Source organism: Mytilus californianus, unplaced genomic scaffold (genome assembly GCF_021869535.1).
Source record: "Mytilus californianus isolate M0D057914Y unplaced genomic scaffold, xbMytCali1.0.p SCAF_55, whole genome shotgun sequence".
Lineage (NCBI taxonomy): Eukaryota > Metazoa > Mollusca > Bivalvia > Mytilida > Mytilidae > Mytilus > Mytilus californianus.
The window spans coordinates 1,139,909-1,156,113 of NW_026262707.1; the positions used below are offsets into that span (position 1 = coordinate 1,139,909).

The 16,205-nt window shown below is 34.5% G+C and overlaps 1 protein-coding gene across 1 annotated transcript; it reads right to left on the reverse strand.

Moving 5' to 3' along the window:
• Positions 1-1,213: 1,213 nt before the first annotated feature.
• LOC127703914 (uncharacterized) lies at positions 1,214-2,019 on the reverse strand. Its single transcript, XM_052207964.1, has one exon. The coding sequence runs from the start codon at positions 2,017-2,019 to the stop codon at positions 1,255-1,257; it is 765 nt and encodes a 254-aa protein (XP_052063924.1). The 3' UTR covers positions 1,214-1,254.
• Positions 2,020-16,205: the final 14,186 nt, after the last annotated feature.

The following is a 16,205-nucleotide window of genomic DNA, read 5'->3' on the forward strand; positions in this document are numbered from 1 at the left end:
AATATTAGAGTCAATATCTATCGAGTAAGCACCAGCAGCTACGTTACTAGCATCAGAATATACAAGCACGTGAGGAAAAGAATAATCTCCTAAATGTTTTCTGTTCAGTCTTTTAATGTTATTCAGCCAAAATGTGAGCTTATTAAATACACAATCAGGACATTCCAATATAATGAATATTAACTTTAAATCCCACTTTACTCTGTATTCAATTGCCCAGTGTAAATAACGGGTCATTAAACTTGTTATGTTACCCATGACTGGACACATAGAAATTACCTTTCCCGTTACCTGAGCCAATTTACGTGCTGTGAAAGTAGGAAAGTTATTCAAAATATCAACCAATGATGTAAGTGTATTATCAATCCGTCTATCTGATATACTAATTGAAAAATCAGACGAATCCCAAACTAAACCTAACCACTCTAAACATTGTACTGGCTCAAAAATATATTTATCCATGTTAATTAAAAACCCTGCTTCTAACAAGGAGGTTTTCACGAAAGATGAACATTCGGAAGCTTCTTGTTTATTTTTACCCATTCCAAGTCCATCATCTAAGTAAAGTACGCCATTTTCTCGCCAATATTTTACGATTGGTCGTAGACATTTTGTGAATAGATATGGAGCAGATGATAGACCAAAGGCTAACACTGTAAAACAGTAAAATTTATCGTTCCAGCAAAATCCTAAATATGTTTGTTGTTTAGTACATACGTCATAATGAAAATATCCAGACTTAAGATCAAATTTAAATTGATAGCAATCTTTTGTGAAATAATTTAAAGCCACTTTCCAGTCCTCAAATTTTATTCTTTCTTTTTTAATAAAAACATTCAGTTCACTTAAATCTAAAATCAGACGTTTTTTGCCCGAACTTTGAACTGCAACACTTAGCGGATTTACAACAAACGGTTGAAATGGAGTTTCAATAACACATCCGATATTCAGTAATTCTGAAATTGCTTCATTTACAAATTTAGAATGGACATTTGCAGATTTGTTATTCTTAAATGACATAGATGTAGGAGTATGCAACAATGGAATAACGTAACCATGTTTGATAGTATTGATAACAAATTCATTTGCACCTATATGTTTCCAGAATTGTATATGCTTGCGTAAACTATATTTTACCCCTTTTTCAACAGATGAAATATCAATATTATCAAAATATTTAGCATGTGACAAAACAGTTCAAACTGTCCGTAAAGATTGCTTTCATCTAAAAAAGTAGTATTAAAATACTTATCATTAACTCTGTTGCCTTGATGTCCCTGGGACAGCTGGTTTTGTACTGAAAAGGGGGCACTGAGTTCGCCAGTGACCAAGCTGGTTGCAGTTGTAACAGATGTCATGAGATGAGGGTTCCCTCCGTCTGCTGGTCCGAAACGGCGGCTGTTGATAATTGTTTTGTCGAACATTATGTTGATTGGGCATTGGAGCAGGAGGAGCAGAAACAGTAGCTGTAACGGTTCTATAAGGATGAGGTCTTTTCTTTTCCTTGATACTCCTAATGGCACGGCTTTCTGCAGAACGAATACGTTTCTCATCTTCTGAGTCGGAGGCAAGGTCGTCACTCTCATATTCACGGACGGTTTTCCAGCCTGCGGGAGATTTGTCTGCAATGCGGATGATTTTATTACGCTTCTTAACTTTGAGTATAGCACCAGATACCAATTTAAGACATGCTGCATCTTCATCAGGAATACGCTTCTGAAGCTTAACAAGGTCGGCCATAATTTCACAATTGAAATTGAACTGTATCTGGTTACCCTCACCTTTAAGTTTAACTGACACTTCTTGCTTGAGTTTGGAAGCAAAGTTCTCATTGCCAACGGCCAAGTCTTTGTGAAGAGTAGCGATCTTCCCGTCAAGATAGGTTTTAAACAGCGAGAATGTATCCACCAAGTCGTTATTACCAGTATGATGTGCAGAACTACCATCAGGCAACGAATGTACACTAGGACCAGGCAAAGATTCATGGTCACAATCTATAAGTTTCTCGGAGTCAGACATACCATAATAACGAACTGCTGCTACGTTAACTATAGGCAAACTTCGAATAACTTTATTTTCTCAAACGAACCCCTCAAGTAATAATTAATCATGCTTTTCACGAATCTCATGAGCGCATATACCCGTAAAAACCGCATTGCGGGTATATGCCATCCAATCAAATAGAACATAAACACACACCATGTGCTTGATGTAAACACACACACGTGTTTATAGTAAACAATCACTTGACCGTAACTACGTCATGTGACCAATACCTTTAATAAATATATTAGTTTACTCACTAAACAACATGACTAATTTGTTAACATTTTCTTTACAGAAGCCAGCAGAAGTCAAGAGAAATAAAAAGAATGGAACAAAAGAAAAATTGAAAAAGAACAGCGAAATGACAAAATTAAATAAAATTTTTGCATTTCGTATTGTTGTTATCTTGTGTATTGTTGACCAAGACAGCAAAGAAAACCATCGAAAAGCTGTTCAGACAGAAAATGACAGATGCTACACATGATCAAACAAAAGATAAAAAACACTTCTAAGAACAAATTTGTTCAATGCTGGACCAAATGAAATGCATGAGGATATTTATAATCTGAAAAAAATTAATACCTCTATATAAGCAGAGACATATAATACAATGTATTATATGTCTCTGATATAAGTGAAACAAATTATGCGGTATGGGCTTTGTTCATTGTTGAAGGCTTTACGGTGACCTATAGTTGTAATTATTTCTGTGTCATTTGGTCTCTTGTGGAGATTTATCTCATTGGCAATCATACCACATCTTCTTTTTCATATGTGTTCAGTGCAAAATACCAAAAAATGGACTATTCAATAAAATTGATATCTAAGATAGGAATTATTGGGGTTTGTCAATGAGACATCAACCCGACAAAAATAGTCAAGATATATGTAGATTAAGCCGGCATCAACAGCATGCAGACAAATGTAAACGGAGATGTGGGGTAAAGATCAGTATGACGGCAGTTGTTTTCTCAAATGTGGATCCAGGATTTTGAATCTAGTCCATAATGGGACGGACAGACAGACAGAAGGACAGACAGGGGTAAAATAATATGCCCCCCAACTTTCAGTTGCAGGGGCATAAAAAGGGGTCATCAGGCCCAAAACTAGACAAAGTTTTGAGAGTAATAAAAAAATCTGGATTAACCATAAATGTAGCTCCATAAGGGCCATAAAGGAGAGCCAGGCACCCAACCCCTAAATCTGTCTCTGATATTAAACATTGTTTATGTTTCTGAATATTTTATAAAAAGACTTGAAAGATCATGTTCGAAAACATTTTTATAATGATATTTCGTATAACATTTAAATGATTCTTTTAATGATTTTTTGAGAATATGAAGATTATTCAAACATTTTGTTAAAAAAATATTTTATGAACTTTTTCAAAACATTTTATCCTGCAGAAATGAATTTTTATATGTTTTAAAAATGTTTCAGGGATATTTGATTAACAAACACATTCAGATCATTTATAAGACATTTTACAAACTTTGTCGTCAAAATTCAGTAACATTTTAATGATGTTTTAAAAGTATCATGAAAATGATTTGAAAATATTTTCAACGCCATACATTTTAGCACGATTTTGATATTTTTCTACAATATTTTTCTACAATATTTTTCAAACATTTTTCTATTTTTTTTTTGTGCTAACTGGGAAAGCAGTGGTGAAACAGCACCACATTAGAACAAATAATAAAATCAATTGCATGTAAATCCATTTCATCTTTTATGCATATTTATTTACAATGTATTTTTATGAAATTAGAAAGAACACAGCAAACACAGATAATTCTGGAACCAAGTTGAATTAGAAGTTTCCACGTGGAATTACATGTTTCAGATTTTTTATTCCCCTGCCACAGCGGAGGAGGGGCATTAAGTTTTACTCTTGTGTAACTTTTAGACAATACAAGGACTATTTTAATGTGAATTCGGTTGGACGACACTTTTCTATCACAAACTACTTTCTTCTGATCTAGATGGAATTTCCCTTTCAGAAAAGTGTGTGTTAATATAAGGAACTGTCTTGGCTAGTAAATAAATCCTGTTCCATAATTCCACTATTTGCAATTTGTTGTCACCTTTGTCAATTTTTTTTTACATCTGGTTATGACAGAAGTATTGATCCTCGCACGTGCAGCCACTTTGATTTTAACCATGAATTCATTTCAAACATAAAGATGTATCCCATCCATCACTTCATGGTTGGGTAAAAAGTCTGTTATCCATGATGGCTTCTGAAATATTAAAACAGGAAAACACAAAGCATCATGTTATTTAATAAACTGCAGGATCTGAAATTTTTCTGATCATTCATAAAGGACAAGCGTTTAATGCGGGGATGTGTGTGATGTTTTTTTCTCACAAAAATACTCTTGATTTCCAACTTTGAAGAATTAAAAAAAATTGTTCTGACAGCTTTTGCCATAAGTTTAATGTAAAGTCCTTAGAAAATTCTGACTTTATTGCGACAAACAAATAGAAAAATTATGCTCATGTGTACCATGGTTTTTTTTAGAATGCAATATAGGGATTGTCATATTTCCCAATACATGTAGTTCTCTTACTTTCATGCATTGTTTTGTCAGGGAAATATATTTCACTTGCTATAATTAAGTGCACAACATAATTATTATTTCTTATTTACAATGCAAACAAAGGTAAAAGGGTGAAAAAATGTGAAGACTAGGAAAAAACTTACAAAGTGTGAGGGTATATTTGAAGAATAAAATACATCACTGTGTCATCCCCCTATTTTAATAAATAATAACCTGTCAAATTATTCGGCTGTTTAATCGATAAAAAATAAAACTAATAGGTTAAATACTGTACTAAATATAAGAAAAATATAAATACATAATAACCTAATCCTGTTGTTATATAATCTCCTGGCATGACATGGTTATCAGCTGGTTATGACAAACTTGGTCGAATATTTTCCGCCGGGTTTCCCTAGATATTTTTGATGGGTGGATCAAATCTTTTGATGCCTTCTCTCTATTTCAAAAGAATTTCATGGTGTTTTGGGAATCTGTGGTCCCCCTTCAGAATAATTGCAGCCGGGGACACAACAATTTTGAAGCTTAGTTTGGTGAAATTAGCGAGTGTCGATTGTGGTTACTAATGTAATCATGTGCAACGTAATGCGATTCAAGCGTCCAAATGATTAAAACGTTTCCGACAACCACTTATGGAACACCAGCGACGTCTACAGGAAGAAATATTACGAATGATCCCTATTTCATACTAATACTTACAAGTGATTCAATATGATTAAGACACAATGTTATAGAATATATTTATTGAGACAATCAGAAGAATACAACAAGAACAGTAGTAAGTCATTGACATTACTACAACTATTTATCATTTAAGGAAACTTTCCTATGAGAGGATAAATTTTCCAATAATTCTCCTAGTTTCATGCAAAGAGTATTACCAATAGTCTAGCGTTGTGGCTTTTCCAACGGTTAGGATGAGGTTTATTAATCAATGCCATACTGATCTTAATATACTATAATTGCGGTTAGGATAGAACTGCATGAAAGGACTGATTATTTATGTTTATGTCATTTCATAAATGATATATAAATGTAAGAGATGGCACACGATTCTACCACAATTCGGCTTTTTAGCTCACCTGGCCTAAAAGGGCCAAGTGAGCTTTTCTCATCACTTGGCGTCCGTCGTCGTCGTCCGTTAACTTTTAGAAAATCTTCCAAATGCCAAAAGCTTGTCTTTATATCACCTTGTTTTTACGATGAGGGTCTTGCTCAAAGCAAGTTCTGTCCACCCTTAGACGTTGCCCCCATTTGTTTGGGATTATGTTTTTCAATTATAGTTCGTTTTTTGTGTTGTTTGTCGTTTTGTGTCTTATCTGATCCCAGGGTATGTCTTTTGTTAACTAATTGCCCATTTTATCAGATGTAGTCTTCTTAACCATCTCAATTAAGACGACTGCTTGTGGTCTGGAAAATTCTGCAGCCTGACTCCTGTCAATAGGGCCAATTTCCCCAACTTCACTTGTTACTTTTACATTTGTGGCTGAAGTAATAATTATTATGTTGTAAATGTAATTGCGGATCATAAGGGTGCACTTTTCTTTAATTGTTGACAATTGACTAATATCATGGCACTGGTATGTTCTGCAAATCCCATTGTAGTTTGAAGACTTTTTCTGGATATATAAAGGCAACAGTAGTATACAGCTGTTAAAAAGTCATAAATCGATTGAGAGAAACAAATCCGGGTTACTAACTAAAACCAAGGGAAACACATCAACTATAAGAGGAAAACAACGAAACAACAGAAAACTGAAGTGCAACGAAAAACAAACAACAATGCAACATACATAGAAACGAACTGTTGGATAACAACTGCCATATTTCTGACTTGGTACAGGACATTTAAAAACAAAAATGGTGGGTTGAACCTGTTTTTTGTGGCCAGCCAAACCTCCGCGCATTATGCCAATGTTAGATATACCGCTTAAATGACAACATAACATAACGGGAATACATATAAATAAATGCAAGAACAACAAAAACAGAGAAATTCATAAATAAATAATACAATAGTACATTTCGACATGTTAACCACAAAATAACAAGGTATGTGTTAGTTGAACCAATAGGTTCTGCCCGTTACTTAATTGGCACAATGTATGGAGTATAAGAAGACTTCTCTCAGCCTGGCAATTGAGAAGAATATTCAAAACTAAAACTAAAATTTAATTTCTGGTGCAGAGCCTGCCTCAAATCATGCCTTGAATGTTGAATAAAGCTGTTTTAAATTATTTTAGTTTTTAGCGACTAAATGTATGGCTGCTGCATGTTGAAGTTGATATATATAAATTTGACTGTATGCAAATTTAAATGCATTGCAAATAAAATCGTGTGAGTGAGAACATGCTTCACTGTACTCTCCACTGCCAGAAGAAAGAGCAAACTGACAACAGTGGTCTGGCACTTTCGTTTCAAGTGATATATGCATCTGAAATGAAAAATCGTTTTTCATCAAATAAATATATCGAACTTAAACAATTTAGTTTTCTCATTTTGGTCTGACATTTGCTATTCATGACCTTTTATCGCTGTATATGCGGTATGGGTTTTGCTTATTGAAGACCACCTTCCTATACTGAATACTGTAACGGTCTATTGGTGCACTTCTTTTTCGGTTCTGCAGCATGTAATTCTCCTTTTCAGCTTCCCAGGCTCTAGTGAAGTGAACATATATACGTATGTTTTGTCAATTTTTCTACGCTCAAGTCATGTCGTCTGCATGCTCGTATCCATCTTTCACACTTTAATCTATTGCGTAATTGTTTGGCTTTCTTTTAAACCCGTACACGCAATGCTTGTGTACCATCGTTCATCTAAAATGTTTTTGTTTACACTGGTTACAATGGCGGATTTGGAAATTCTGCTCGCCTTTTGGTACAGTCACTATATATTTCGAAATTCCAAAGTTACGTACTTCCATTACGACTAAACACCTTACAATGTACAAGAGCTCATTTAATTGTTTGTCTTTCAGTAGTGGACGAAAGACTTAACCTTATTTGATGTGTTTTGCTGTGCCGTGAATCTAATAACAGCATTATCTACTATCACGCCGGGTATTCTAGTAGATTTTCATGCTGATATCCGTCTGAGATCACCAAAAAAAAATCGTTCTTCCTGATCTGTCTGATTTTGTATAAATAATTCTGTTTAATTCGGCCATATGTGTTGTAATAAGAGTAAAGATGAGCTTCATAAAATTTTTTGTTTGTCATTTGAACAGGATTTCTAATAACTTTCTGCTTAGACTTGCAAATTAAATCGTTTGGTTGTAGAGCCTCAGCACTGTCTTAGTGATCTCTGTTCATAGCCATTATAAGCAATATTTATGATGACTTTCATCTGAGCGCCACACAATCTAATAACAGCAAGTTGCATCATGATTTGGTGTTAGTAATTATAATTAGTTTTCAATTCCAGCTATCATCACCACTTTTTGGGAGATAGCTGAATTGCTTGACGGGACACTTGATCTACAACAACTCATAAAGTAGCACCATTCATGGGTTGTATACTTTTCTGACAGGAATTGCTGTCAGCCAAGAAGAGAATGGGCTAACGATAACGCCACAAGGATAAACATTCATACTGCCAAGCTGAAAGAAACACAAAAAATAAATAAAAAGCTACAAAATAATTGAAATAGAAATAATAACAGAAATTTTTATTGACTTAGTTTAAAGTTCTAATCTAATTCCATTCAACAGTACTACGATACTGATATAAACAGGTATACAGGTCAAATTAATGATTTGTTTGGTAAACAGTATTAAGGGTAGTCCTTCATTTCAGGATGTTCTCCTGTTTTTTCTGTATTTTTTTTGTTAAATATTATCTGTTTAAGACCAACCTTTTGTATTTATTGTTAACTTGCTCTCGTCTTGGACATGCATGAACTATTTGCCACTGGACGTTAAGCAACCAACAATCAATCAGAATTTGCCATATGAGAAGAGTTTGTTCTGATTGTCAAAAATACAAATTTAAGCTTGTCTAGCTCAATATCAATCTTAACCATGCCACGACAACAGTTACTAATTCATCTGTTGGACAGTTGTTATGCGTTGAACATGTTGATTCTACGAACTATCTGCACAATCTTTAAGTTTAAATTTAAAGCTATGAAAACTCGCTCAAGTATTTCTTAGCATTCGAGTCATCATACAGCATTGCCTCCATAATTTCGAGTTGCTCCTCATTCTCTTTTCACTTTTGTTCAAGTTTACATTATTCGTTTAGTTTAATAGATTATCTTGTGGAGCATTTACATTATCAGTTTGTTATAAGATGTTTCGGTATGCTGAGGTCTTCCTGATGTTTTTGTCGTGTAAAGACAGTGCTTCTTATCTAGGAGTTCAGAACTATATGGTACACCTTTTATTTTTTTTGTTTTTGTAGCTTTGGACAATTAATTGTGTAAAAAATATTCTAAAGACTGCCCCAACCTTTCGCTTATTGTGCTGCCGTCTGCTTCTCTTGGTTAGTTTACTATCATGTTTTCAGTCTATTTGTTTTGGTTTTTTTTTGCTAATTTGTCAAAATCGTCAGACCTCCAAGGCAAAGATTCTGGGCAGATTGCTTTTTAACTTCAGTTCCACTGTTTTTCCATGAATTATTAACTTCAGGCTTTAATGGAACATCGTCTAATTTTGACTCTTAACATATCAATCGCGACCTTTTTCTGTTCTGTGATGAAAAAGTAAAGTGTTCTATACCTCGGACCAAGCAAGGAAGCAGGTGTATGTTGTGTTGATGCAGTTTCAATACAATACGCTGTTTTTGAGCATTTTTTACCAGTTGTTAACAAACAAACAACATACATGACCGGAAGTTTGAAATTAAACTCCGCGGTTAATATTTTCCTTTCGAGTCTTTTGGGTCTTTTTATAAGCAATCTAATGAAACCTGTTCAGAAAAAAAGGTGGTGTTCCTTTATAAATGAAAGTTAGTTAAGAACAATCAACTGTGTGACCACTTTTCTGTTCCTGACGGCATGCAGAAACTGGAAAACGTTTACCTATGTAAAAGTGTACAAAGTCTACAAATTAGTGGTAGAAATGTTATTATTACAGCTTCAACAGGAAAAGCTGCAACTGATCGGAATGACAAAATAGGAATTCCATTCGCTTATACCTCAGATTTTCTAGAATTTTGGATGGAAGATATGACATTGACGAAATTGTAAAGTTAATGATTCGGAGTGAAGTTCACGAAACACAAACACTAAATATCATCAACACTGACACACGAATTACAGCTGAAATTACAATGATAAGTAGTATAACATTTACACAATTAGAATTTGTATTTCTGCACCCGAGACTTGCGACAACTACCTACAGATGGGTGCGGTCCTAACCTGTACACAAGTTAACTTAAAGCAGTCCTTACGACTGCTCTATAGGTTAACTTGGGAAAATTTTAGCAGACCTGTAAGTTAACTTTATCCCTAGCAGACCAGACCTCATGTCTGCCTTTATATGACTGCTGCAGACCAGACCTAAGGACACGTTTGCTAGAGCAGACCTGTTCCCGGAACAGGTCAGCTCGACCAGACCAGACCTGTGGACAGGTCTGCTTGACTAGACCAGACCAGACCTGTAGACAGGTCTGCTTGACCAGACCAGACCTGTCCATCTGCTCGACCAAACCAGACCCGTGAACAGGTCTGCCTGACCGAACCAGACCAGACCTGTGGACAAGTTTGGTATTAAACAGAGCAGTCCTGTCGGTCATGGGGAAAGGTCTGCTTTTTAATCGGTCCTATGGGTATTCTTTACCACGTTGATACAAACAATAAAAGCAGTCGTGTTTACAAGTTAACTTTGGATCATGTTAACTTTATCTTGAAAGCAGACCAGATCAAAGTTAACTTGGGACCAAGTTAACTTTATCTTAGAGGAACAGACCAGAACAAAGTTAACTTTGGATCATGGTTACTTTATCATGGACCAAACCAAAGTTAACTTTTATAAGAACAGGTCTGGTTTTACTGTTGATAGCAGACCTGGTCATAAGTTAACTTTCATGTAGGACTGCTTCGTCCAAAGTTAACTTCAATTCTGGACATGGAACTTTTCGGGCAATCAATAAACAGTCCTAGGACCAAGTCTGCTTTTTAAGTTAACATAAATTCTGTTCTAGGACCGGTCACAGCAGTCATAAAACCGGTCCTAAGTTAACTTTAACCAGTCATAAAGTCTGTTTATCAAGTTAACTAGCTGTACAGGTTAGAACTGCACCCATCTGTACTTCAATCTACATACACCCAACCTTTATCAACATTAATCTGTATTACCATCATCAAACCTTTCAGTAGTGTGCGTCTTCTTGAGATACACATCAACTGCACCTTATGTTCAGATCACTTCAATCTACAAACACCCAAACTTGAGATACACAGCAACCGTACATCAAGTGCAAATCACTTCAATTCCGAAAGACTTACTGTAACAGAGGTCGTCCAATATATACTTCACGCAATAATGCACTGGCTACAGATGCATGGAAATGTAATAATAATAAAAAAAATATTGTTACATTGGAGAACTAATTGCCGGAATACATTTTTGGGTATTAAGGAACCGATTAATTACGAATGTAACAATAATATTTGTCTCTCCGGTTACATTGCGTTACATTAAAGACTGCAATGTATTCTAGATTATATCAAACTTAAACCTTCTATAGTTTTGTTGCTTTATTCTTCAAAATGTACTAGATAATATAAGTAATAATGATAATAATAATACTATTCAACAAATAGTGTTTTGATGTTCTTAAAGAAACTAAAATTGAGAATGGAAATAGGGAGTGTGTCATAGAGAAACCAACCCGACCACAGTGGGATTTCCAGTGAACGAAAACAAAAGAAAATATACTCTTCTTATGATAGAGTCGAGAAATCAATAATGAAACAATGCCAGTGACGATAGTGATCAAAAGTTATTTCTAATTAATAATTATTCATTTAAAAGAAATTATTGTTAAACTGTGTTATTAGAAATATACGTGCAAATACACGATGTTTTATGTTCAGTATTTATCGAAATAACTGTTCTGGAAGCTTGCGAATCTGAAATTTAAAAACTGCCAATCTTTGCTGCATATTGATTAAAACAAATGAAAAAAATCATGTGCATACAAAATCGGAAGATCATTGGGTGACCAATTTTCTGAATGTTCCAAAATGTACTTATCATGTTACAATTTCCCAAAGTATGCTTATTTATTCACATCAAGGTATCGAGCACACCGGTCTGCTCTTGTCAGATGTGCATTCAATAGACAACACTTGTCTTTTCGTGAATATAAACATATCAAAGTCTTTCTGTGTAGGTTAAAAAATAAAGATAACTGTTTCTGTTAAGTAGGTATTTTTCTACTCATTTGTATACAATATTAAGAAAAGGTCTCGATTTTTGTACAAGAATTTGCGGTCTTCTCGATCTATTCACATTCAATGTTTACATCGAGATAAGGTCTGTTTGATTTTGCTTAGTAACTTAATTTAAAAAGTGCCAATATTTGCTGCATATCAATCGATTCCTTTTGATTGTTTTCCCTTTTTTTTTGCTGATCTAGCTGTATATCTATACGTAAATTAGCATGTTCCAGAGAGGTATGCACACAATTAAAAAAATAAAACTTTAATATTGTAGCAACCTACCTGTCTACCCTCTTTGTAGTTTTCTTGTACGAAATCGGAAAGTAAGCGTTTTCGGAATTGAAAAGCAAGCGTTACCATCAATTTAATGGGAAAGCAACCGTTCTGAATATACACCGTGCTCTTAAATGTACAAATTAGGATTGGGTGTTTGATGAGTGAAAAACCTCACTGACCAATTACCTTCACCTTTTATACTTATGGGAGACATTAATGCCCACAATCCCTTGTGGGGAAGCAAGTATCATAATGCCAAAGGTAAGATCATTGAAGACTTTGTGTCTCAAGAAGGATTATGCATTTTTTATAATGGATCTAATACTTATCTCCACCCTGGAAACGGGCCTTTTTCTGCTATTGATATCACTATTTGCGATCCGTCTCTTCTTCTGGATTATTCATGGCGTGTCCATGATGATCTATGTGGAAGTGATCACTTTCCAATAATACTTGAACATCTTTTTACTTCTGCTCAACAGAGAGTTCCACGTTGAAAACTGGATAAGGCGGACTGGCCCTTGTTTGAGAATCTCTGTCAAGCGGAGCTTCAGTCAAATATGTTTGAGACTGTTCAAGATCCCATTTTAACTTTTAACACAGTTTTAATGTCAAATGCTGACAGAACAATTCCTTAGACCTCGGCAGTCCGAAACATCCCAGCAAACCATGGTTTGATGAGGCTTTTGATCAAGCCATAGATGACCGTAAAAAATCTGAAAGGCGGTTCAATCAACATTTTTCGCGCTAAGGCACGGCGGAATTGCAGGCAAGCACGACGGAAGTCTTGGAAAAAAATTGTCTCGAGGATAACATTTCGCACTCCGATGACAAAAGTATAGAACATGATACAAAAGATAAAAGGTAAAAATTCTAAAGCCACGGTAAAACATTTGAAAGATGGCAATAATTTATTAACATCTGAAAAAGATATTGCCAACAAGCTTGGTGAAACTTTTGCGAAATCTTCTTCTAACAACTACAGGGAAGATTTTAAAAAAGTTAAAAAAACAAAAAGAAAAAATGAAATTGAACTTTAAATCGAAAAATGGTGAAAATTATAATGAACTCTTTTCTCTGGAAGAACTTAAAACATCTCTTTAAAAAGCCCATGATACAGCTTGTGGGCCTGATAATATTCACTATCAACTCTTAAAACACTTTCCAGATTCCTCGTTGGAAGCTCTTTTGCATCTCATGAATAACATCTGGGAATATGGTGATTTACCATCAATTTGGAAGCTTGCAACCGTCGTGCCTATTCCAAAACCAAGTAAAGATCACACGGATCCTATTAATTATCGACCAATTGCTCTTACCAGTTGTGTCTGTAAAACACTAGACCGGATGGTCAATGATCGCCTTGTTTGGTTCCTGGAATCAAATGGGCTATTAGCCAATATCCAGTGTGGATTCCGACAGTGTCGCAGTACTCTTGATAATCTTGTTCGATTCGAATCATTTGTCCGTAATGGTTTTGCGAAAAATGAACATGTGGTGTCGGTCTTTTTCGATCTAGAAAAGGCCTATGACACTACATGGAAGTATGGTATTTTAAAAGATCTTTTTGATAAGTGGTTGAAAGGGAATATGCCAAATTTTATTTCGAATTTTCTGTCTAACAGACAATTTAATGTTAGTGTAAATTCAACCATGTCTGATCTGTATGATCAAGAGATGGGTGTCCCTCAGGGGAGTATTTTATCTGTTACATTATTTAGTATTAAAATTAACAGCCTTGTTGAAGTTTTGAAAAGTAATATTGAAGGTTCATTGTATGTTGATGATTTTTTAATATGTTACAGAGGCAAAAATATGAATAACATTGAACGACAATTACAATTATGTCTTGGAAGAATTGAAAAATGGGCCTCGGAAAATGATTTTAAATTTTCTACTTCAAAAACGGTTGGGATGCATTTTTGTAACAAAAGGAAATTGCATCTTTATCCAGAACTCACCGTGTACGGAAACCCAATTAAAATGGTTGATGAAACCAAATTTCTTGGAGTAGTTTTCGATAAAAAGTTAACCTTTCTACCCCATATCAAAATGTTAAAATCGAGATGTTTAAAAGCATTAGATATTTTAAAAGTTGTCGGCAGCACTGACTGGGGTGCTGATCGCAACGTCTTACTTAATTTATATAGACCTATAGTTAGATCTAAACTAGATTACGGTTCAATAGTGTATGGCTCTGCACGGAAGTCCTACATACAGATTCTCGATGCTGTGCATCACCAGGGTCTGGGTTTGTGTCTTGGCGCATTTAAAACCTCACCAGTTGAGAGTCTGTATGTAGAGGCTGATGAGCACTCAATCTCCAACAGACGTTTGAAGCTTGGACTTCAATACGCTGTCAAGCTAAAAGCATATCCAGAAAATCCTGCCTACAGCTGTGTTTTTAATCCCATTTATGATGATATATTTACAAAACATGAAAATAAAATTCCTCCATAAGCATTCGTTTAAAACCACATTTAACCACTTTTGATTTAAAATCTGTTGCACAAGTTGAAACTTGCAAATGCCATCCATGGGAACTTCCAAAACCGAAAATGATATTTGATCTCCGTAAATACAAAAAAAACGGAAACAAACCCTCTTTTAATTCAACAACATTTTGCTGAAATTAAGACAATTTATTCAGATTTTTTAAGTGTTTATACAGATGGATCGAAGGATGGTAACCGAGTTGCATCTGCTGCTGTCTTTGGAGACAGAGCTGCGACTCTCCGTTTGTCATCTGCCGCATCCATATTTACTGCTGAAGCAAAGGCAATAATTTTGGCTTTTAAATTTATTGCTACATCAGACAAATCCAAATTTATTATATGTTCTGATTCACTTTCATGCTTACAAGCTATACAACATACTAAAATTAATAACCCGATAATTCTCAAGATTTTATATGTAATGAGGAATTTAAAAAAATTCTTCATTAAGAATTAATTTTTCTATGGGTTCCGAGTCACATTGGAATCCATGGAAACACGGTTGTGGACCAGGAAGCAAAAAATGCCCTGGATGATCCCTTATCTAACTGTAATATACCATATACCGATTTTAGATCTAATATTAGAGAATATGTTTTTAATATATTGGAAAATGAATGGAGGAAAAAAGATGATAATAAATTACATGAAATTAAACCTAAATTAGGTAAACCTTTAAATACTTTAATGTGCAGAAAAGATCAGTGTGTTATTTCTAGATGCCGTATCGGTCATACTAGAATAACACATGAGTATCTTCTGAAAAATGAAGAAGAACCACAGTGTATACCTTGCAATTGCAAGTATACTATTAAACATGTTTTAATTAATTGTATTGACTTTGCTGATATTCGTAGGAAGCATTTCAATGTCAATAATATGTATGATTTATTTGATAGTGTTCCAATTACAAATATTGTTTCATTCTTAAAAGAAGTTGGAATATATTATAAAATATAAAAATGTTGTATAAAATTAAAATGATTTTAATTTTTATCACGTTATCTTAGCGTTGTATTTTATTTGTATATAAACAATTTTGATTTAGACTTGAGTTTTAGTATATTGAAGGACTTTTTGTCGAATTTTAAAAATATACTTTAAATTGTTAAATATTTGAATTAGTTCTCGCCGCGATATAGCCTTTTTGCGCTCATGCGGCGTAAAGCAAACACCAATCAATCAATCAATTGATAAGTGAATTATTCTGTACTTGATGTACAGTTGATGTGTACGTCAAGTTGACAAAGCCTGTGGAAAGTGTTGTTGGTAGTAGCAAGGAATTTTTAATTTACAATTCCTTGGTAATCACTTCTTTCGTAAAAGCAATGTTGATCGTTTGGTGAATCCAAGGCGAACAGAATCTATGAGCTAACGGACCCGATATCAGTTGAGTTGAACGTCTGTCAAAATATTGATTGTAATTTCATT